The sequence below is a fragment of the Vanellus vanellus genome (genome assembly GCF_965231255.1).
Source record: "Vanellus vanellus genome assembly, chromosome: 8".
Taxonomy (NCBI): domain Eukaryota; kingdom Metazoa; phylum Chordata; class Aves; order Charadriiformes; family Charadriidae; genus Vanellus; species Vanellus vanellus.
The window spans coordinates 11,745,629-11,770,019 of record NC_138913.1 but is presented as its reverse complement, the minus strand read 5'-3'; the positions used below and the strand labels follow the sequence as shown (position 1 = coordinate 11,770,019).

The 24,391-nt window shown below is 45.3% G+C and overlaps 1 protein-coding gene across 2 annotated transcripts; it reads right to left on the bottom strand.

The window, feature by feature from the left end:
• Positions 1 to 448: 448 nt before the first annotated feature.
• EIF4E2 (eukaryotic translation initiation factor 4E family member 2) lies at positions 449 to 20,968 on the bottom strand. Of its 2 annotated transcripts, XM_082487002.1 has the most exons (8): positions 20,909 to 20,968; positions 19,957 to 20,071; positions 17,743 to 17,877; positions 15,201 to 15,305; positions 12,146 to 12,298; positions 11,921 to 12,057; positions 3,482 to 3,560; positions 449 to 933 (listed from the first exon to the last, which is right to left on the bottom strand). In XM_082487002.1, the coding sequence occupies exons 1-7, from the start codon at positions 20,926 to 20,928 to the stop codon at positions 3,515 to 3,517; spliced, it is 711 nt and encodes a 236-aa protein (XP_082343128.1). In that variant the 5' UTR covers positions 20,929 to 20,968; the 3' UTR covers positions 449 to 933; positions 3,482 to 3,514. The 2 variants fall into 2 exon arrangements, with proteins under 2 accessions (XP_082343128.1, XP_082343129.1); XM_082487003.1 differs by lacking the exon at positions 3,482 to 3,560.
• Between the last annotated feature and the right edge of the window lie 3,423 nt (positions 20,969 to 24,391).

Genomic DNA, 24,391 nt, shown 5'->3' with positions numbered 1-24,391 from the left:
GGCTCTGGATTCAGCCTTTCCGTGGATCCAACACAGGGCAGCACTGTTGGCTCTCCAGAGACAGCCAAAGTCAGGGCAACTGAGTGACACCAAACACCTCTTTGACCTAGTTTCAGGGAAGCTTGCATCCCTCTCCCCACCAAACAGGGCTGGGTGCAAGGCACTGCTAACCGGCAACTATGAAGAAGGGGCAAAGACAAAGCAAGCATCTCAATTTTTAAGCAAGATGTTACATCTTGCTTAAACATCCTCTGCCCATGGAACTCCACAAATACGATGAAGTTTGGCCACCACTGGCACTTGGTGTGCTTTTCTGCTTCATCTAGATGAGCAGCTCAGGGGAAGATGCTTTATGGAGCCACCAGAAGCAGGCCTACAGCCTTACCACAGCCTAGAGAAACACCATCCCACCAATTTTTAGACAGAACCAAAAAAAGAGAGACTGAAAGAAACAAAGAGACCCAATAATTTATTGGCAGAGCTGAAAGGGGGCATTTGAAAACCATAGGGCTGACTCTCAACTGGGAAGCTCACCCCAGCTGCAGAGAGATTTTTAATACTGGTATCCCTCAGCAAAAGGCTCTGACGTTGAGGCAGAATCCCAGAGATCCTGCATGCCATGTAGAGAAAGAGAGGAAAGTGCTGCAAGATGTGTCCCCAAGGACACGCTGCTAATTGAAAGGTTGGCCTCCCGCCCCACTGCTAAAAAAAGTTTGTGTATGACAAAAATCAGCCTCTATTGTCACCGCCGCTTGAGGGCTTCAGATGGATCCTTCCTCCAAGGAGGAGTGCGAGAGAGTGGCCCATGAGTCCCTTCAGAGGTCGGAGGGCACTGGTGGAGACCTCTCAGTGCTTTCAACATGGAGAGAGGAGCTTAGTGCCAACTCTTGTTCTCACAATGTGATTTTTGTGTTTCGAAAGCTTGAATTATCCCTAGAAAACAGAGAGAAGAAAGAGGTTAAAGCTGTGCATTCCTTCACATCACAGCACCCCCCATTCCACCCGCCACGGCTACCAGTGCTGCCATCCCAGGATGTCACTCAAATCAATGCTCATTAAACCTCCTTAGCAGATCTGCTTTCTAACTAGATACTCTCCATATAAGTCAACCTGCTGGTCCAGAACACTGGGAACACAGGAAGATGTGTCGTCTCCTGTGAGCAAACCATATGATAAACTCTGGAAACCTCCCTGATAGATTCTGGTGTTTAAACATCTTGCAAGATCTCTTCCTTCCCAAACATCTGTCCTCAGGGATTCTGCTTGGAGCACAAACACACCGTCAGTCCAACCTCCTCCTGCCCCTGTCCCTTGTATTTAGGCTCCTTTTGTCATGCTATCAGCAAGTTTAGCTCTCTGGACCCTCCTACCTTAAATGGATATCTAATCTGAAAAGGATGTTTCCCTCAAGTTTAAATAGAAAAGTTTCTTCAGCAGCTTTTACTCACATGAGTACAGCCACATGAGTCACAGGGGCTACTGACAAAGAAAGGACTGCTCATCCACAACCTTCATTTGTGTAGTCTTGCAGCACACGGCAGCAACTGAAGATGGGGCAGGTTACAGAAACCTGTGTTAATGCTTATTGCTACCCTGCGAGCAGCAGCAATCGGCAACGCATCTTTACACATCAATGTGTAAAGAGGCAGTGTGGTTTTTTCAAACCCAAATGGAAATAAATGAGATTACAATTATTTTGAGAGGATAAGTTTGGCAGCTCTTCTCGTAACAGGGACAAGGCAGTAAGTTGCCCAAACCAAACACTTAGGGATGCCCCAGCACACACCACAACAAATTGGCAGAGCTGTGTTGAAGAGCAGAGGCAGCAGCTTCAGAAGCAAGGTGCTCTGCAGGACTGCAAGATCCTGCTTAAACCCCTGAGTGAGCATTGTGTGCTGCCAAGAGCTGCACGGTAGCTGTAACATCACAGCACAGTGCATGCTGGAACACCTCCAGGAGGTGGGCCAGAGAGCTGGAGGAGCAGGAGGAAATACAAACCACTCTCTAGATAGTTAAACAAGTTACTCTGCTATGACATGACAGCAAAAACCATGCTGGAGGCCATCTGCAGAAGACTGGGGTTCACCTTTGCACTTTCCAGCAAAGCAGGCTGTGCTGCCATTTGGGAACGTGATTCAGGATTCATTAACTGGATTCCAGTTAATTTGCAACAATGGTGTGGTGTTCTATCCCATACTGTATTTTCACCTGTGTCGTCTACCTCAGGAGGACAGCACACTTTGGTTAGCTCTTTCTCGGACAGGTTTCTACTCTTCCCCTCCTTTCGCCTTTATTGGGGTGTGGCCAGGCCCTCTGCTCATCACTACTCTCCCCTGTAACCCAATACATTTTAGAGCTAAATCAACTCTGTCACTGTTTTCCTATACACTTGGCACATTTCCTGCCTTCTGAGGCTGGTGTTTCATGAATTGAGCTGGTGTCCTCTTCTGGAAGGTCACTTGAATGTCATCTAACAATAACAACACTACTAGGTGCCTGTGTAACATTTTGTAACCATTGATCCTCACAAAAAGCCAAATCTGTGAGGAAAGACAGATATTATTTTTACCCGTGACTTAGAGCAAGCTATGAGAATGTCACCGGCCCAAAGCTGTGGAGTGAGATTTTGGGATCCCCAGTGGCCCCTCAGAGCTCGGCTGTGTTGGAGCAGCTACATACCACCATGGGGTGGGAAATGGGCAATGTAATGTTTTTCTTCCAGCAGGTTCCTCTGCTCTGGCACTCGGCAATGCAGCAATCCCACTTGGCTACAACCAAACACAGCTCTCATCGCCAGACCTGCTAGCCCTTTTTGAGGAAGGGGCCTGCCATCAGAGAAGTGGGCACCGGAGGGGAGAAACATTTGAGCTGTGAGGCTCACAACAGCCCTGAGCTCACCTTGGCTATTTTCTCTGCACATGGTCGGTTGCCACTACCAGAAGTAGCAGGTGGTTTCATCTCATTAGCCACAGCGTTATTATTTCTAAATACAGTAGCTACTGTGTGTCCTTCCTGAACAAGCTTTTATTGACAGACTAATTTATTCTGCTCCAGCCCACTGTCAAGAGCAAAGGCACGTATGCCAAGCTCCAGGCGCCTCTCTCAGTGTCCATCACATGGATGTGCTTAGCATTCATTTACCACTCCGTATCTGCTTACAGTCAACCCTAGGCAACAGACCCAAGCTGAAGACATACCTCTCAGCCTCCTGGGACCAGGTCTGGGATACAAGTGCCTTGCACAGAGGAAGGACACATTAGCAAAATAGCACACAGCATCACAACAGAAAATGCTGCATGAATGGAGACCACAGTGAATGTTGGTGTCTTTGGTAAAAAAAAAAAAAAATTTAAAAGAGCCAGTAGCAGAATGGGCCCACCATCAGCCCCATAAGGCAAGAGAACATGCCAGGCCACAGGAAGAGGGTTGGAAGCTGAGAGGTATGCCATGAAGTCACATAAAAAGAAAGATGAGGCCCTACCCTGGGTGTGACAGAGGGAGGGGGAGCGTTCGATCAGCGGCCACTGCTGTTCACCAGGCCATGAAACTCCTCCCAGGCCCTGGCAAGCCAGAGGGAAAAAAAAAAATGAAACAAAAACCAAAAAAAACCAGCACTTCAGATCAAAGGCTTCTTAACTTTTAACGAGAGCAGAAACATTCAATGGCGTTTGAAAGGCACTTGTCTTCAGAGAGCAAGGCAATATTCTCTGATAGCCCTAGTGGATAGAAGCATCCTTAAAACCCAGCCAAACATCTGACAGCACAAGGCAGCTTTAACGTTCTGCACAGACATGAAGCGTTCCCACTGGCTGCTGGTGATATAGCCACATTAATACCCCGAGACAGGTATGACCTTCCCAGTCACAAATGGAATATCCATTTCCTATTGCTAATAATATAGCCGATGTTACGTCTTTCTGGAGGATTATCACGTTCCTTGGCTGGTTAAACTCAGCCAGTTACTGGCCTCATGCTTCACCACATACCTGCATATGTAGTAATTCCCCCAAAAGGCGCTTCTTTTAATGCCACATGGCTTAGCTATTACGAAATTCTTCGATCAGGCGGCAGAATCCAATTGTTATTAGAAAGTCTCATTTCCTATTGTAAACCTGCATTGTTAATGATGACCCAGTAAAAACATTACAGCTATTTGAAATGAAAATGTTTTCAGATAAGTTAGAGGCACAGGCCTAACGCTGCATTCCCCGGCGGAGAATGTTACTGACGGATGAAGCTAGCAGACTGAAAAATTGCTGTCTGTTTTACAAAAGCAGCATACTGAAAGCCCTCTCAGGGAAAAGATGCTGAGGTTAATGTGAGCATGACTATTATCTTCTGGGATCAGAGACATTAAAGAACCTCATAGTTCTCCATGCCCAGCAAAACAGTGTTGGTGCCTACAGCACATGCCAAGCCATTTACTGAACCCAGAGAGTCCCATGAAGCTGGAAGGACCTTAAAGGGAACCCAGGTCAGTCATAAACCCTGCAGATTTTGTTGCTGGCACTTAGCAGCTACCTCACATCCTGTTTTCTGCATTGCTTCATCAGGCCACTGCAACACAACAGAAGAGACCAGAAATGGAAATCCTGCATTAGTCAGTATCTGTGCCAAAAACAGACCACCAGCCTGGCTCTTACCTGAGCCTCAGAGTCAAGCTCCCAATCAGCATTTGCAAAAGCGGCTCAGGTGTTATATGCTCATTCCTAGCAAAGTCATAGCCCAAATAAACACAGAGTATACTGGCAGTGTGCCTGTCATGCGCACTCTGCAAGACCGTACACCACATACAGGCAGTCTTGCTCAAAACCCAATAAAGAGGGCACAAGCAAGAAGCTCGTCACTGTGGTGTACAGCTTGGAATTTGTGACACTACCTTCCCAGACCACAGGACAGCAAATCCCTCTTTTGAAAGTGCTGAAGGTGAAATCCTAAAGATCACTGTCTTCAGCATCACCAGTACAAGCCTGCTGAGTGGCAAAACAGTCCAGTTCTTTCCAGTTCAAAACTGCTTTGACAGAACTTCCCAGAAGCAACTACATCTCCATAACCCTCCAAGGCACAGGCTCCTGTGAACCACCAAAGTGATCAGCTGGTCTAAGAGAGTCTGTATCTATGGCTGGCTAGGTTTTCTTCCACCCATGGCAGCTCCTGATCTTGACTAGGACTGACAAATGAGTAAGTCATCCATGGGATTTTCAAAGCTACGTGGTATCTCTAAATGACCCTCAGACATGAGCCCTTGAAGCCAATAGAAATGTGAGGGAGAAAGACAGCAAAGGGTGCTGTAGATGCAACAGGACAGCACACTGGACAGCTGTGGTGCATCAGTACACCAGCTTTCCCTCAACACTCAGTTGGGAAAGTGCAGGGCAAAATCAAGGGTGAATCGGTCGCAGGAGGACTAGCTGATGCATCTCACAGATGATTGCTGAGGTCAGATCTGCAATTCAGCTTGACATCCAGCAGTATGCTGCTTGGAGGAGAGACAAACCCACAAGTGGCTCCTTCTAAGCAAGGCAGCAGCTCAGAGGCCACTAAATGGGAACCTTCCCCCCAAGTCTCCCCAGACACAGCACACTTCGAGGCCAAGAAATCTTCCAGAGAAAGGACAATTGCCTCTGTCACCCAGTCAGCACATGGCACCAGACACTGTGAGTACAACTGGTTCCCTCCAGAAGAAACTTAATGGGAAAAGAAACTCTTGATCTGAAGCCCTCTTAGCTGCTGAATGAATACAGGTTGGAAAGCTATGCACATCTCCAGCCTTATCAAAATGTCTCTACCTTCATGTCTTCCCTCCATCCTCCCATGCCTTGTATTTCTACCATATTTCCATCACCCATAATCACATCTGTCTTTCCTCTCCCACAGTTCTCCCCAAACTCATAACTTCTGGTCTCTGCAGAAGGGACACAAGGGCAGATTATCTGCCAACATAATCAATAATTTATTACCCCTTTCAAACCAAGGAGTTCCCTGTTCCAACATCCCAATAACATCATGCGCATAGTCCTTTAGCTACCGAGTCCTTCTCACAGAGGAAAAGCTCTTCCAGCCAAGAATTTTTAAGCCAAGACCCTCATACATATTATAGTACTAATTACTCCAACTATCTGCTGACTTGACTGAAAAAATCCACCAGGATGTGTCTGCCCTAATGTACCTAAACTATGCTAGCAGAGCAGACTGCTCTCCGTTTCATACGGAACAAGGCTGCCAGTTAATTTCTTCTGGCAGAATCTTTACGACCTGTGACGTGCCAAAGGCACAGTGCCAGAGAGTCTAAGAGGTTATTTTTATGTATAGACATTTTTAGTGCCTTATTGCTATACTGTCTGTGCAGCGATCAGATACTCAGTGAATTGATCCCCAACTTAGGTTATTCCCATTGAACAGACGGGAAATGGAAACATTAGCAGGCTAAATAAAGCTAGCCAGAGCTATTCTTCCACACACATTCCTGACCCACAACTGTTGAAAGTTCCCACCTTCTCCCCCACTGCCCAGGGTCAGGACCCAGGCAGGGCTCCCTTTATCCCCATCAAGTAAGTTGGGGGAAAAAATGCAAAAAGGAGCCACTATCGGAGACTCCAGCAAAAAGAGGAAGAGCATCCACAGCAGCTTCAACGGACTTTCCAAATCACCATTGCGCAAGCTGTTTTCCCCAACCACACTCAATCTTTTAAGTCCTAGCAGTTCCCCTTCAGCATTTCCCTGTGCAGCCCTGCCTCCTTACCATCTCCTTCCCCAGCTAAAAAAGGAGACAGAGAGCTCATATTGCAACAGTCACCGAGTCTGTCCCTTCCACCAGCCTGTGTGCAAGCCTCTCACCACGCTGACCACTCACTACGCTCTGCAGGTATGGTGTCCAGAGCAGCACAGCCTCTTCCTTGGTACTCCCCATGCTCTATTGGAGTGTTTGGGCTTTGTTCAAAGCCAGTCAAGAACTTTGTGACAGACCTGAAAACCAATAGCTTTAAAAGAGCCTAGGATATTCTTCTAGCTGGAAACAATTCTTTCACATATCTTGCAGTATCTGTAGCAAAGGCAAATAGGGAAGCCATCACAACTTTGAAATGAACACACTTGAACTGACCTCCTTGAAAACAAACATGAAATAAATAGGTTATAGTCACTTCTTTGGTAAGATACAGGCCACCAAGATAAGGAAGCTTTTTAAAAAGTCATGGACACTTCCAAATAAAGCGTACTACGGTGACAGAGAACAAATGAATGAATCCATCATTTCAAAGTCCAGGTCTATGGAAGTGCTCTTAGATTTGCAGCACCTGGAAATATTACTGGAATTGGAGAATGGAGTGATAAATGAATTAAGCCAGTATTGCAGAGACTCAGGGGAAGAAGACAACTATCAGATCTGGAACCTCACCACTCTTCTCTAGCTTTTATTCCTGCTCTCAGACTTGAAGGAACAAGGGTGAAACAACACAGCTCTCTAGAGCTGGCAAGACCCAAGGCAACCTGCCTTCCACTGACAGGCATCAGACAGTGCGTGTAAGTCCCATTTGCAAACCACCTAACTTTAGACAAGGTTAACCCGGCCCACAACATTTAAGATACAGTCAAAGACAATGATGACATAACTAGAACAGCAGCATTGAGGAGTCTCTCTCCTGGGGTCTTAGAAATTAGCAAGCAAACGGAAACCAGTGCTATAAAAACATAACAGAGTTCCAGAACTAGCTGAACTCTCATTTAACAATAAGGAAGACTTCTCACAAGCACCCCACCACCAGCTTACTGTCTCACAAATACCGATCTTCTTGTCCAACACCTGCCACTTCCATGGGAAATTTCTCTTCCTCATCCCTCACCTTTTTTTTTGGTCATTCCTCACATTTTTGTCCTGAGAACCCTGTCCCTGCTGTCTTATTACAGTGCATACCCTTATTCCCTCCATAGGATATCTGCTTGTTTCCTAGCTAAAATATAGTCTGAGGCCATTTTCTCCAACTGCCTGCAGTGAAATGAACCCAGTGCCAGCCCTATTAAGATCAACTATTCTTCTCATTTACTCGAGCCATCCCATTAGTTATCAGTGGTGACTTTGAAAGGAAAGGATAGTTTTATACCCTGCTCAGCTCTCACTGCAGCAGGCACTTACAAATAACTGAAGCTTTGTTTTCAGAAAAAGCAGCCTTGCTTTAGAGCTGACAGGACGATCCATAAAGTCACACAGCAACCAAAATATTTCCAGACCAGCCCGATCAGTGGCAGCCTGCTGTATGGCCAGAGGTCAGGTCTCTCCTGGCATATGAAGCAATGTTGTTGAATTTCTTGGGATTCCTGGACGGTGCTAGAGGTGAGAGCTCTCAACACAGGAGATGGTCACTGACCACACACAGGTAACAGTGTGGAAAAGAAAGGCTGATAACCCCAGGCAGGGCAAAGGTGTAAGCAAGACAGCCAAGCACTTCATGCTGCAATGCTCAAAAATCAAACTTTACAGTGATCACTTCCCCTCCACACCTCTCCCAACACGATCAGGCTGTGGTCAGCAATATTCTGCTTTAAAAAAAAGCACAGTGTACCTCCTAAGGTAGCAGAAGTAAGAGGTCTCCCCCACCCCCATTAATTCCAAACCACAGGGAGTGCCACTGTCACTGCCAGACCATGTCACCCCCAAGGTTAACAACACTGATGAGCAGAACCTATTAAGTGGTTCACTACATCTGAGTGCACCGCTCTCAGTCCCCCTCCGAGAGAACAAAGAGAAGCGATTTCTCTCCAGCTATCGAAAGAAGGTAGACCACAAAATGTCACATATGTTCTTTTCAGGTGCTCAGCACTGTAACGTCTAAGGTACTATAAATCCCCTGGAATTAAGCAGAGTCCAAGAGATTGCTCTAGCTCTTCTAGCAAGATTGGAAATTAATACAGACCAGGCTGACCCTTCCACTCTCTGGGATTTAGGCAGCTTGTCAATATCACAAGCAAGAGAAAGGACAAACACAGGAAAATTGCAATGAAAGATCTGCTTATCTAGTTAAATGCATGAGCCCCGCCACTGAGAGCAGAAAGGACAGAATGCAGAACAGCTCCTTGGAATAGCTGTGATGCAACAGATACTTTTCAAACGCAGCTTGGCAGCACCACTGCTTTCTGAAACAAAGGGGGCTGAAGCCTCACTGACAACTCAGGAAAAATGGTGTCTAAAAAATGAGTTACTATGAAATGCATCATCACAAAAAGAATATATAAAACCTGAAACACAGGGCTTAGGTTCCAAAGTGAGGGGCGTGCTAGCAATTTCTCCAGAAGCATTCATTTATAGTGTGTCAAAAGCTAATCCAGGTCAATTCACTACCTAAAAGTCAAGGTTTTGAGAAACGCCTGTTCTTTTCTTGCTAAGCGTGCTCCCTTCCCCAAAGCACAATCAATGCCAATCAAACCCTGCACATGAGCAGAGTTCTAGTGGAGAGATGCAGCCCATACAAATGAAAAATGCCACGAGCCCCCCTAGAAAGGCAGCCCTGACAAAGCCTACAGCACAGCTCTTCCATTAGAGCCTTTCATAAAACACAGCCAGAGCGTGAATATAGAGTGCTGGCTAGAAAGCCCTCCCGAGTCATAAATCACATGGTACATGCGCAGCGTAAGTGAGGTTTATTCATGATGGACAGTATTTCAACAGGGCTTGATAGATGGGTGAGGAAAAGGAGCCAGACTTTATGGAGGGTAGAACTAGTTACACAAGAGATTCTTCATTAGTGAAAGAACCTTAATGGTATGAAGCACAGCCAAGCAGAGTCAGACTGAAGAGCTGTTCTGCTCTTCTCTGTCAATGAAGCAGGCACCGTCACCTCTGCAACTGCTGCCACTTGCTGCCTGCTGGTACCAGGCAAGAAAGGCACAAGAAGTCAGTCCACACATCGCTTACACAGAAACTCCACTGATAAACAGTTCGGCTCTGAATTTACACCAGCGCCATTAGAAGGAGAGGTTGGACAGCACTGCAATCAAACTGCTGCAGCTCAAGTGAGACAATGGAAAAAAAAGAGCTCTCATGATCCCCTATATGGCAGAAGGTTAATTGCTTAGATCATCCTCACTAGGACACCATCACACCAACGCCTAACTATCCTCCTACCCACAGAAGAGTAAGTGGGACAAGCCAGTCCGCCCCTATTTAAGAATTGCTCCCAGCTGTAATCTGAGTTACTAAACTTGATTCCTCAAACACCTGTTATTCTTGGACAAGCTCATTTTGTACCATACGTCAGCAGCACAAAATGAAACTTTGATGCTATGCAGGAAGAGAGGGCAGCAAGCCTGGCATGTTACACTGTTGTATGGAAATAAGACCATGATATTGGATGCACTCAACCACTGCCACCTGCCAGAGCAAGAACAGTTACAAACACTGCTATAGCAGCATTATCTGTCCTAGGAAGTGCTGGTGGCGACAGCTTATAAGGGAAAGGCCACATCATCTCCATTCTAAACTTGCTACACAAACCACCACCACAGCTTTGGACAGTTGGCTCAGGACACAGCTTTCCCTGCATAGACTGAGAGAAGTCAAGCACCACCCTCCTCCCACCACAAAACCGCATCACCACAGTCTGCAGTCTGCTACTGCTGAAGAGGAGTAACATACCCTGTTATGTGTCCACATGAGCACTTTGCTACCTCCTAACATGGACAGAGAGTCGATAATGCCCTCTCCTGGCAAAAAGCGCGTGAGAAACATTACTGGCAAAATCATGAATACAAGATTTCAACAACAGAAGCGGGAACTTTTAGAAACCAAAGCTGCCTGGAAAAGATTTGGTTTAATAATAACTATTTCTCCTTCCCTTCTTTCCCACGCACACAGGAGGGACGGCCACATGGAACACTAGATGCCTACAGGCAGTTTAAATGAGACCTCTGTATTATTGCTAGTGACCCACACTCAAAATTGGCCACAACTGGAAGCTAGCTGTCTGCAAAAAGCAGGATTGATCTCACCAAACTATTTGACGGCACACTGATGACAGGGTGATTATGCAAAAAGGACAAGCTAGCATAATGAAAGGAAGTCATGAAAGTTACTTGCGCGCTGATTACGGGCTAGATTAGAAAGCTCACTGCTCTATCAATGTCTTAGTAATTTGTTTCACATCTTTTTCTGGGTACACCTTTTCAAGTGTTAATTTAACCAATATGACCTAATTGGTGTATTGGTTTATAATATGCTTAAGAAAAAAAAAGAAAATTACATTATTCACCTCTAAGCAATACCTATATATGCAATTTTTCGTCACTTTGTGGGAAATAAAAGTCACCCTGAATGGCCTGCTATGGTAAGCCATAATAGGTTTATTTAAAAATACAGCTGTCCTCTCTGTGTACCGTGATCTTCTAGTCTTGTTAAAAAGCCTCTGTCACCAGGGCCTGGAAGACTTAATATACGACGTTTATTATGATTAGAAATCATTTGTACAGCACTGTAAATTCACACAGCACTTTCCCAAGACCATTTATAAGTCTAATGGCACTATAAATCCCTGTTAGCTTCCGCACTTTATTCCCCAGAATCTCTCTTTATTCAAATGATCTTGTCCCCCCCCCACTGCAATCTCATCTTTGAATACATCGAGCCAGAGTCCCACACTGGGCTGCCCATCTCCCAAGTGAAAGGTTGGGTGGATTGCTAACAAAGCCCTGGTCTATACACTTCCAAAAAATAAGGTTTTACTATTAGAACCAAATGTCCCTAACAACAGCATGATAATGACACAGACATCTGGCTTTCAAAGCGCGTTGACAATGGCTGCTGTTTGTATTACTGTTCACAGTGAACAGCCCCAACGCACATGAGCACTTCTCTCAATTCTTGCGATCTGCATTAAATTGCTCAAGCACGCGTGCAATCACCAGCAGGCCCTCCCCCTGCCACCACACGTACTTGATGCTATCAGTGTGTGTTTTATATTCCATGATGGTGTTGGGAGGTAGGTTGAGCACTCTTCGTAACGTATCGCGTATCCGTGCTGTTGTGGCCTGGTCACTGGCTGTCTTGTTCCATATCGAGATAATATCCTCCTATAGAATAGTATGTGAGGGGTAAGCAGATGGTACTTTTTGTAGCTCTGCCAAATGGAAGTACATGCCAGTTCTCAGAATCACTTACCTGGAATCGGACAGAGACAACTGCCCCACAGATTTCTTCCCCCACCATAAACTGTTCTCCCAACATTGCCAGAATGAGATTCTCCCAGCATCGTGATGCTAAGCCCTTTCGCAGACGGATAATCCATTTACCACCATTTTTGTTGGCATCATCCTAGGAAGAGGGGCAAGAAATCGATTTGTTTTCTTCTAGCTATTTTTCTGCTTCCCACCAGACAGCAGAGCCACAGACAGGAGCAGATATTGATTGGGTGGGGCAAGGGACAGAATGGAGGTATTTTCAAGCAAAAGCATTTCACTTCTCCCACATACAAGCAGAGACAGAAGTATACCACTTACTTTGAATACAAAGTATTTGAAACAATGACAGTGTTCCAGGCAAAGCTCTATGCACTGAAGACGAGCTCTAGTGTTTTGATCCCACTCACAATGATTAACACCAGCCTACCAATCCACACACAGAACCAGAGGCAAGGACCCTAAAACTATTCCTAAACCTAAGACTGATTCCCCCTTTGTCTAATACCCTGTGTATGTACTTCTGCTTGTAAAACAGGAAAAATCCCTCATCACAAAACATGTAAGGAAGGGGAAGAATTTGCAAAATGATACTTAAAAGCAAGCAAAAAGTTGAAAAACATTTTCTTTTCACACTTCCAGGAATGGGCTCACAGGTTGTGTTAACACAGAAAGGAACGTTATCACACATCATATAGCTGGATGTTTGTTCCAGACTGCAGTGACCCAGAGAAATAACCAAAAATGAGGGGAGAGAGTAAACAAAAAATTTATGCTAAGCACCCAATCCGCCACCTCAATATTGTGATTCCATATGTTGCACCTGAAAAAGAGATGAAAACTGCTACAGACTCCACTGTTTCAGAGAATGCACACCTATGTCAAACAGCAGCTCATCCCTCTGTGCAGAACACTGGGACATTCTCTTGTACAACATTCTAGCTGGGAAATCTTACAAGGTGAGAGGGGACAAATTCCATCCAAAGCCAAAGAGAGAGAGGTAGGAACAAGTCAAAGAGGTGGCAGTTAGGAAGGGAAACGGAATACAGCTCTAGGACAGAAACAGAGAAGAATAAAGGATAACTCAGATGGGACAGCACAACAGGGAACAGGACATCCCTGGCCAAATCACCAGCAATCCCCTCTGCTAAGCCGGGACACGCTTTAAAGATGCTAGGCGAGGCAGCCCAACCCTTCTTAATGAAACAAAGTTAACTTTATTTTAGCCTTAAAGCTTATTTAGGGCTCAGATAAAACTAAACATTTGTATGCTCTCAGAGACAGCAAGTGCTAACGAAGCAATTCTGAGCAAACATGGAAGTGCCAGCATAACAGCAGCATTCACCAGACTCCCAGTTTTCAGGTATGTGCTGAAGCCTGTACTTAAAGGGGAACATGTCAGCTCCAGACAAACCTCAAAGCATAGTGGCAGCCACACGCAAGGTGAAGAATCCAAATCAACATAAGTTCTAGGAACGTGGCATACTCCCATGAGACGCAAACTACTTTCTGATAAAGCGTCCTTGTTTTGCAACTTGTGAACATCACGCTCTAAGAATTAAGCTGTCTAGGCTTCTGCCTTTAAGCAGGGAGTTGGGTTTAACTCCTCAAATTTTCCACAATGACTAATGGGGGTCAGAAGAGAAAATGGTATTGCTCATTTCAAAGGTGGTTTAACCAAGTTCAAGGCTAGAAAGAGAACAGTGATTGGGAGGCAGATGCTGTATTGTGTGTTTTATGGTTATAGTTAGTTTTCTTTCAGGTTAAACAAGCTTCAGTTCAGTCAAGCATTCGATTTCCCTTTACCAGAATAATAATGACCTGCAGCCCAGTAAATCACAAGGGAACATTATGCTTAGTGCTTCTGACTTTACCCAGAAAAGGCATAGATGGACCCAGAAAAAGATCAGAGCTACATACATGCATATGAGGTCATACAAGAATGACAGTAAGGACTAGTTTGGATGAGAAAAGAGCATAAGCAAAGCCCTAAAAAGTAAGCAGCAAAAGGAAGGCCAGCAGCAAGATCCCAGGTCCTCTTCTATAAATGCAAGATGGGAGTACGGCCAGAAATAAAAAAACAACTCTCTCCACCCCATCTTAAAATGGCTACAGGGAAATGATTTATAGAAATTCTGGTATCATTAACTTGTGGACTCTGGTTGACACATTATCAGAGCAGCTAGCTCACTAGGAGCCCAAATAGGGTTAAACATTTTATATAAATTGTATTTGCAGTAACTGGCTATAAAACACCTTGCTTAAAATAATTGCCAACTAGGGTCACATATAAATTTCTCAGGACCAAGCAGCATAATTAGGTACTTCAGAGCAACACATAAAATCCTCATATTGCAAATAGTATTGGTCATTGCTGGAAGCAGGCCAGGAACTGGAAGAATGATTTGCTGGGCAAAGATTTTTTTTTTTTTTTAACAGATTTGGATAGGAATGAACAGAAGCAAACTAAGTGCCTGGAATGAAAAAAAAAAAGCAAATGAAGTTGTCTTTCCAGCTCCAACTCTATGTACAGCTGTAGGCTTGTAATCATATGCATCTCTTCCTTCCTTGTCTGAAAAAGGAGGGTTGGTTTCTTATAAGCTTTGTTGATTTCCACTTACAGAGGTCCAGCCCCTCTAGAGGACAGCCCCATATTGCTGTCACTGGACTAAGCTATAATAAGGGGCAAGTGTCCATATTAGGAGGGACAGAGCTTAGCGGGGGTCCTCCCTTCATTGGGCTACAGGCAATGTTGCCCAGAGACCCTCTGAACCCACAGGCAAAGGCAGTTCTGCAACCTTTAGAGGAGTGCAGCTAGCAACTCTTTGCATCTTACCTCTCCTCCACCAGCAGTTCACAGGACTGCTAGGTTGCATGGGACAGAGTTCTGAGGACAAGTTTACAGGAAAGCCAGATGAAAGGACTGCACCCAAGAGAAGTCTGGAGTGCCATTTAATGACAAGAGCCCCTTCACTGTAGAAAGTTCCCTCCAGAATCCTCTGGGAAAATACAAGGCAGAAATGAGAGCTCCAACTCACCTCCCACATGGGTTTGATTCCCTCTTTGAAAAGATGGAAGTCACTATGGCCTGTCAGGTCCCCAGGACGTACCATGTGACTGTAAAACCGCCAGAACTGCTCCACCTGCAATGATACAAACCACATAATGAGGCTGCTCAAACTGTTCATAGCCAAGATTCCTAAAGAAACAGGCTTCCCTTTCTACATCAGCTGGCCAGAGCCACCTTCCCCTCTCCTGTTCTACTTTCTTGTCACAAGGATGTTGATTAGGATACCCAGAAGGCAGTGGTAGGATCTGAGCTTGGGTGCCCATTTCTGACTGGCTCTGTTACCAAATGACCACTTGAAATATTCAACAGGTGCTTCCACAGTTGCTCGGTGTTTGTCTGAAGAAATTTGTGCTAAGATAACTGCTGCTTTGGAGAACAGTTCCAAACATATCTTGTAAATCCCACAGCCCAAACTTTCAATTAGTAGATATGTGTCAAGTGCATCAGCTGCAGTCAAGTTGCTATACACATTAGCCCTGCATTAACCACTGCTCTGCAATTGTGGAGACTGTAGGAGCCTCCAATTAAGACATTTTTGGCATTTAATTTTACTGTACCTGGGTTTTACGACAAAAGCCACATTCTGGTGCTGATTTAAGATCTTAAGGAACCATTCAGAGCTTTTATTTAAATACCTCTTATTTCCTTTTACCATCTGCCATGGTACACTTTGACCACTTCACTTTGACCAGTTTGCATTCTGGCACCCGTGTCCACTTCAGACAATCTGGCCGGAAGGCAAGGGAATTATCTTTGCTAATTCTTAAAAATAACATATTTATCCTTTGAGATTCTCTGGATGAGAAAGGACTTTAGAGACTGGATCTTTAAAACAAAACAAGGCACTGGAAGAGGTTATACTAATTACTACATTTTAAGAGGACTCTACGCAGTAAGACAATAGCTATTAAGCAGGCCAGCAGTGAAGCTGGAGCGGTTAGACACCATCCCAAGTACTTTATCAGAGATCTTAATGACTTGGTCAGCACTAGCAATTCTGCTCCAATCTCTAACCTCTGCCATCCAAGGAGGAATTTGCTTTTATAGCCAATAAAATTATGAACCAAGACTGAGGTGGGGGCAGAAGTAATCTATTTTTGTCAGACATAACCAAATGCAGTGTGGAAGTTACATTCTCACGTCGAGTGAATATGCCCTCTAGTGGTTAGCATTTAAAAGCTTTTAGAGATTCTTAATGAAAAGCAAAGAATAAATCTGAACCCAGATTCAGGCTCAGACAATTCTTTCTGAAGCTTTTTCTTCCTCCTCTTCAAATAGAATTTGGAACCAAATATATTATCAAATCTGCTGACCAGCCTCCCTCCATCCTAATTGGACTCTAGCACTTCCAACCTACATTAGCAACCACAAATTCTTTACAGAAAAGAACAGACAATAGAATGCGTGAAGGAACCAAAAATCAAAGTTAAGTCTACACTGATTTAACAGACCAAAAAGTTATTGACAGATCATCACAAGCAGCCACATTTTTCATTCGCTGAACTAAAAGTACTTGCTCACACAGGGGAATAGGAGCAGTAACTACCCATGATTCACCAGGCTTAGAGCGATTCTTCCTACTCTTATCCTGTGTGGATGCAGTAAGGCAACCCTACTGCCTGGACAGGCATATTTTTGCAGCCTCCAGAATGGATCAAGGGATATTTTTACAAACTCTCATATTGCAGAAGATAAGGATTTACTGGTGGGCAGAATTAACACTTGCAAGGGACCCTGGAAAAGCTGGACAAAATAGCAGATTAAAAGAAAAAAAATGAAAAAAAAAAAAAAAGCAACCAGTCTTCCCAGCCTTAAGAATTGTATTGTATGTGGTGCCTGTACAACAGAGACACGTTTTGCTTATGTATCCTGGGATCTTAATGACAGTTTTACACTGCCAGTACCATGCAACAACCCAACACTGCCTTTCCAGGATACGCTCAATTTATTCCAGAAATAAACAAGTTTGGCTTTTAATGAACTTCACTACAACACCAAACTGCACCTCAGTCATCACTTCCAGACAGGCAACAGGCCACCAGCTGGTTGTATACACAGCATGCCAGATGCTTGTTCCAAACACAGTCTTTGTAGTGGAAATACAGGCCGGGGGGAAGTGTGTATGTGGGACTGTACAGCATTTGCTTCACAGCTACGTTGCATCCAGAAAAGCTGTTCCTTTCTTCTCGTGCTTACCTGTCAAGTTCTGCTCCAGCTAGCAGATTTAAGCAACACAAGAGTTCTTTTAATCTTCTATTATTATTCTAGCCACTACCACTACTGCAGGCACAGATGTCTAGCACGGGGCAGAGGAGAACTGCTTAAGACACGTCACCTGCTGTAGGTAATTCAAGAACTCACATGTAAGCCATGGCAAATCACTCACTCCACTCCATTCCTGACAACAAAAGCACAGCCTGCACATGCATATACCTAGCACACAGGGAATAAGCCAGCCATGACGACCATGCCATGCCCAAGCGACACAAGCACAACAGGGATATACTCACGGAGGCAAAGGTGCCAATCTGTTTGATGTTCTGCTCATAACTCTGCGAGCTGGTAGGCCTCCCGGGGGTTCGTCTGGAGTACCAGAAGGTGTAATTATACTGCAAGGGGTGCTCAGCTGGCCCTGGGACAACAGCCTGCAGAACAGAAAAGCATGCTTACCCCTTATACACTCCTCTAAAGGGGGAATGGGAAAAATTACACTCACAGCATCGGAAGTCCACACATTCCTGCCCTCACAGACTATAAAACAAACAACTGACCCTCATTTTTAAAGAAAAATATGAACTCTGTTCATTATCTGAAATGGATCATTAGGCTTACAGCAGCTGACTACTTCAAAGAATATTAGAAATTTGCAGTGCAGGGATAGCTAAGGAAAGAATAACTTAAGCTCAGGAGAACATCGCAAAGAAAGCAACTCTCATAACTACTGGCGGCATTAATAAATTTTCCTTTAGTCAACTGTTCCTATCTCAAAAGAAAAAAGACAGACAAACTAAAAAGGGCAATGCAAGAATTTTAACTTTTTCAAATTAAGGAAAAAAAAAAAAAGACACCTTCCTCCTCTGGGAAAAACAAAACCCATTTATACTAAACCATGATTCAAAAGCAATTATAACTCTCTGGTGACACCAACTCCCTTGAGCAACCAACACCCTAACGCTCTGGGAGGATTCGTCTGTCTTAGAACTCATTATGTCAGCTTTGGCAGAACCCATGGCTAGCAGGGTCCAGTGATCATTTTTCAATTTCCAAAACATACATTTCTGATTAAAAAGACTTCTAATAAGCATAGAAGAGGTTAACAAGAACTCATTACCCAAGAGTCAAAACTGACACAGGAAAGAATTCCCCAAAAGTCCTCATCATGTATTACTTGATATTGTTACAGGAGTATCACAGTATCACAGTATGCTAGGGATTGGAAGGGACCTCAAAAGATCATCTAGTCCAATCCCCCTGTCGGAGCAGGAACACCTAGATGAGGTTGCACAGGAAGGCGTCCAGGCGAGTTTTGAATGTTTCCAGAGAAGGAGACTCCACAACCTCCCTGGGCAGCCTGTTCCAGTGCTCTGTCACCCTCACTGAGAAGAAGTTTCTTCTCAAATTTAAGTGGAACCTCTTGTGTTCCAGCTTGAATCCATTACCCCTTGTCCTATCATTGGTTGCTACCGAGAAGAGCCTGGCTCCATCCTCATGACATTCCCCCTTTATATATTTATAAACGCTAATAAGATCACCCCTCAGTCTCCTCTTCTCCAAACTAAAGAGACCCAGCTCCCTCAGTCTTTCCTCATAAGGGAGATGCTCCACTCCCTTAATCATCTTAGTTGCCCTACGCTGGACTCTCTCCAGCAGCTCTCTGTCCTTCTTGAACTGAGGGGCCCAGAACTGGACACAATATTCCAGATGCAGTCTCACCAGGGCAGAGTAGAGGGGAAGGAGGACCTCTCTCGATCTGCTAACCACCCCCCTTCTAATACAGCCCAGGATACCATTGGCCTTCTTGGCCACAAGGGCACAGTGCTGGCTCATGGTCATCCTGCTGTCCACCAGGACCCCCAGGTCCCTTTCCTCTACACTGCTCTCTAACAGGTAGCTCCCCATCCTATACTGGAACCTGGGGTTGTTTCTGCCCAAATTGTTTCTCCCCTGTTTCTGAGTAGCTAGGGCTTAAATTTCTACTCTCCTCCTGTCTATGGTAAGTTTGTAAGGATTGCATTCATTCAGACAGAATAACTTTCCTAAGCACAAGATAAAAAAAAAAAACAAACAAACAGGATGAATATACACCTTCTTAACAAGGCTACAGTACACTCACAGAGACCCCGTCTTAAGAATTATTTCAACAGTGGCACAAACACAGCCTGCTAAACCAACAGCAAGCCACTACTCCCCGTCAACCAGTCCTTCCCCTACACGCTCTTCCAAAATTTTTTTTTGGGGGAAAATAAACCTTTATTTCTCTCTTCTATTCAAAAGCGAGGCAGAGCACTAGCTGTGTTTGTGAAGGAAACATTCACCCCTCAGATTACACGCCTCCAAACACCACATCAAATTATCCAAATGCTAACATAGCCCCCCTGTCTCTATTACAACAATAACAGCACATTAAGCAGCCGCAGCCCACCAAGACACATTTTCCTTATCCCTGAACTGAGGACCCTCCTACATCATGCCCTAGCAATGGAATGCAGGTGCCAGCACCGTACCTTCCTCTTGGTAGTACTCTGTGGTTTCTCTCGATCGTTCTTTTCCTTCTCACTGTCTTTCTGTGTGTTATTCTCCTCGTTCTGGTCATGGTCCCCACTATCATCATCTTTCAATCTGATAAGGAAAAAGAACAAAGAGAGTGAGTCTTACATCGCACAGCTCAGAAGTTTCATACCAAGCCCCACCAGTCTCTGTTTCTAAGCTCCTCCGTGGCACAAGGGCCATCAGCGTTTGGAAATCTACACGTGACAACCCACACAGTAAAAACTACTACTACTACTACTACTACTACTTTGCATGCCCAGAGCCCATCACAGGCATCTTAGGCACACGCTTCTAAGCAGAAGCAAGCAACAAAATGCCTTTTTAGAACAAACTCAAGCAGTTCGTACTAGATACTGATCTACCACAGAAAACCTCAGGTATTTGTTAGGGTCCCTAACTACTCAGGAGGCGAACACGGAGCCCCTGCACTGTAACTCTGCTGACTCGCTCTCGCACAGCTCCCCGCGCCCCTAAGCCGAGCAGAAGCAGCCCCTCGGGCCAGCAGACACCGCGCCAGCGCCCCGCTCCCCGCAGGTCTCTCCGCCCGCCCCATTCCCTGCGAAGAGCCGGAAAAGTTGAGCGAGAAGCGGGGTCCAAAGGCGGCCCGCGACCCCCCCGGCCGGCGGCGCACGGTGATGGATGCCCCGCCACGAGCAGAGGTTTGTACCGCCGGACCGCCGCCCCCGGGGCCGCATCCCCTCACGAGCAGGCAGCAGCAGCCGGGCCGGGCCGGGCTCGGAGGGGAGGAACGGGGCTGTGCGCGGCCCCGTGACTCATCGCGTCTCGCCCGAGCGGCGCCGAGGCGGCGGCGGCGGGGAGCCCCCGGCGGGGAGCGGGGCCGCGCAGCCCCCCGCAGCGGTGGGGTGGGGAGCGGTGGTGTCAGGGAGGGCCGCGCCGCCGACTCACGCGTCGAATTTGTTGTTCATCGTCGCTCGCTGCCGCCACCTCCGTCCACCTCAGCGACTTCCGCTCCGCCGAGTCCGCCCTCCACAGCCTTCCGCCGCTTCCGGCGGCGCGGCCACAGCCCCGACGCCATAAGCAGGGAGCACGGCGGAAGGATCCGAGGGGGAATGAAAAACGTACGCGCCAGGTCGCCATCTTGAGTGTGGACTCCGGCGGGACTCCCACACTCTGGGGCAGCCGCCATTTTGAGTGTGGCGGGCGGGCAGAGCCACCGTGTTGGGCGTGGCATGAGGCGGGAAACGCCCTGAGGTGAGGCGTGGCGTCGAGCTGTCGCCTCACACGGCCTGGGCGTGACGCAGAGAGATGCAGCCAGCGGGTTCAAGTAACTTGCCATTTTATTCATAGTGATCGTTTGTCTCTGGTAGATACGGTTTTAGGTGTTAGTCAGTCACTCTTTAAGGGGTCTGCACAACTCATCTCCTGCGGTGACACACAAGCCCCAGCCCGGCTGCCAGCTATCCCTTCCTTTTCCCTTCAGTGTATAGCAAGGGATGGCACAGGGCCTGTACAGGTGGAGCTGGGGGAAGATGCCCACACAGGCCAGTCATCAACATCCTTCACTCCATCCTGTGAACAGATCTGTTGAGATCTACAACTCATTGCTATGGCTGCTGGCGCTGTTTCTCTAGCGTGCCCTACCCCAGACTTGGATAGGGCCCAGGGAAGGGAAGAGGAGAGGAAAAAATGCCATACCAGTGAAGAGCCTGCAACACCTGGAGTGTTAGTAGAGGATAATGGACGGTCCATAGAGGGCAGGGGAGACAGTCCTTCCTCCAGCGCCTCCTCACACTTAACGAATCCATTCCCAGGTTACTGCATATCTTCTCATAGTATTTTGCAAACCTCTGACCAATAATTTCTGCTATCTGGCAGAATTAGTAAATGGATTTCTGACTGATGTAATTTCTGTTTCTCGAGCAATTTGTCATGCGGGGAGTTAGAGAAAAATCTATAGTCTGTGGGTCAGGAATATGAAAAAGGGGAATTTAACATATGTAAGGTACTACATGTCCCCTGTTACTGTACTGTTTGAGTTTATTTATCCTTGCAAAGCACAGCAATGTGATGCTAGTATTCCTATTTTACTATTTGGAAGCAAAGGCAATGGGTGTCTCAGCAATATCTCTGAAATCATAGAAGTATGGCAGAACAGGGAAAAGGGGTCTCACAAGTCCTAGGCTAAATAGCCTTACCCCTGGAACTCCCATCCCGTTGTTTTATGGGCTCAAACCTGTGTTCATAATCTTAGGAGACATAGAAAATTATTTCTAAATAAATACTAGCAGAAATAGTTTAAAAACTCAAAGAATTTCCTAGTTGGTTGCAGTTACACATAAGTGGGATCTTTGTGCTCTGAAGACCAGCAGTTTATGAAAATATTTCAGAAAGAACGTGTTACACAAATTGCTATGGAGACCTGTTCATAGATAAACCTAATGTGCTGCTTTCTTTTGCTGGCCTCTTCGTCTTCGCTAATGTCAATATTAGTATAATAGTTCTAATACCTTCCAGGAGTCAGTTCTTAATTAGCAAACAGGTTTGCATCCCCTGCCTTCTGAAGGAGCTTTAATCAGCCCTTGTTTTCCCACAGGGCAATCTACCTTATTACCACAATTACATTTCATTTCATTGAGAATTTCAGACAACAGCTTCTTAGCTTCTTTTCTCAAGAAAGTGAAGTTGCAGCAGGTCTCCAGAATTACCAACGTTTGGGGTTTTTTTGGCTACCTAGACCTTATTATGGAAGTGAAAAAAGATAACCTGTGGCAAGTGAACAGGTGTTAAGAAAGTCTTGGCCTGTGAAACAGTCACTGTAGGACAGCTGTATCAATATTGAGGATTGCTCTTATCTGCAGAAAACAGCATAAAGGCTTCTCTGTTCACAGAATTTCCATCCTTGTCCGGGAAATGACCAGGCTTAAACTGTCAAGGACTCTTCCACTGCTCTTGATCATACAGGATGGAGAATATGTTGGGGAAAATTAAGGTGTCCTTCTGAAAGACAAAATGAACGTATAAGGATCTTTTTCACAGAGTCAAAAATTAATGACTTAAATTGCCAAGATATCAATTGCTCTCTTGAAATTGCCCAATGCAAGTGCCAACTAATTATTATGAGGTGAGAAACAGGGTCATGCTGTGCTATCTCCTACAGGATAGCTTATTTAGAAATTATTAGGCACTCTTAAAGATTGATTTTAGAGCACCAGAGGATGCAGTAATTACAGTAATCAGAAACTTGGGGGAGGGGACCACAAAACAAACCATACAACACTGAACTGAAGGCTTCACACCAATCAAGACCCCTGACATTGATCTTGATTTTCTCAAAGACATCTTCCGCCAAAGCCACATAGGTCTTATTCATTGGGTAGACCACCTAGGTAATGTTGGATATGATTTAAAGTATTCTGCTGATACAATAAATTGTATATGCAGACACTGTTTTTCTAGAATTTCTATGGTTTTTATATTTAGCTTGTACCAGTTTAAAAAAAGCCTAGGGTCATTATACTGGTACCTTTATACTGATCTAACTCTTGAAATCCTGTATAGAAAAATGGTAAAAATAACATATGTGCAAAAGGAGAGGGAAACTGAGTACAGGTTTATTCATATTACAGGATGCAGATAACGTCCAGCATCCTATTCACAGTGAAGAGGTCCTCACGAGTTGTTCAAATTCGCCTTTGGGTAGTTTTGCAGCCTGGGACAAAATATAAACACAACATGTGGTGTTTAAATCAGTGAGAGGGATCTATTGCTTGGCTTTGATTTGTCTAAGGACTGTCTCCAAAGCTTAGTGACATTGATATTCCTTAGTGATAAGGAAGCCTTGTAGTGTGGTATCCTGGGTGCATATAAACCCTACTGCACTTGTGCTGCTATAACGCATAATCTCATGTAGAACTACATTTGTGTATGGCAGGATCGTTCGATCCTTATAGTCCATCCTGTGGAACTGAGTAACTCTTCTTTGCCTCGTTCTGCAGAATAAAAGGACTAATAATGAATATTCAAGAAGGCAGTTGATGCATAAACTCTATGCAGAAAGTAAAAATTCCCAAGACACCTTATACTGCAGAATTCAGGCAGCTGACTCAACTGCATTTTGCCTATTACCCTGCCATAAGCAAGGACAGCGACATGTGTAAGTGCAGATACACACATTTCTCACCTTGTATTTCCAGATACACCATAACAGAGAGCCCAGCATAAAGTGATAATGGTGGTGTAAGAGCCCGCTATGAAGAGATCTGTGATCGCTCACACCATGTTGGTCTCTCTGAATGTAGAGAGTGGGTCATCTTTTGCCTGCAGATATGAGACAGACAATCAGATAAGTCTGATTTAAAAGCATAGCAAATTTCCAGCAACAGAGCTTTTTTTCATCACAGAGCCTGTACTGAGTTGATGAAGCTGCTA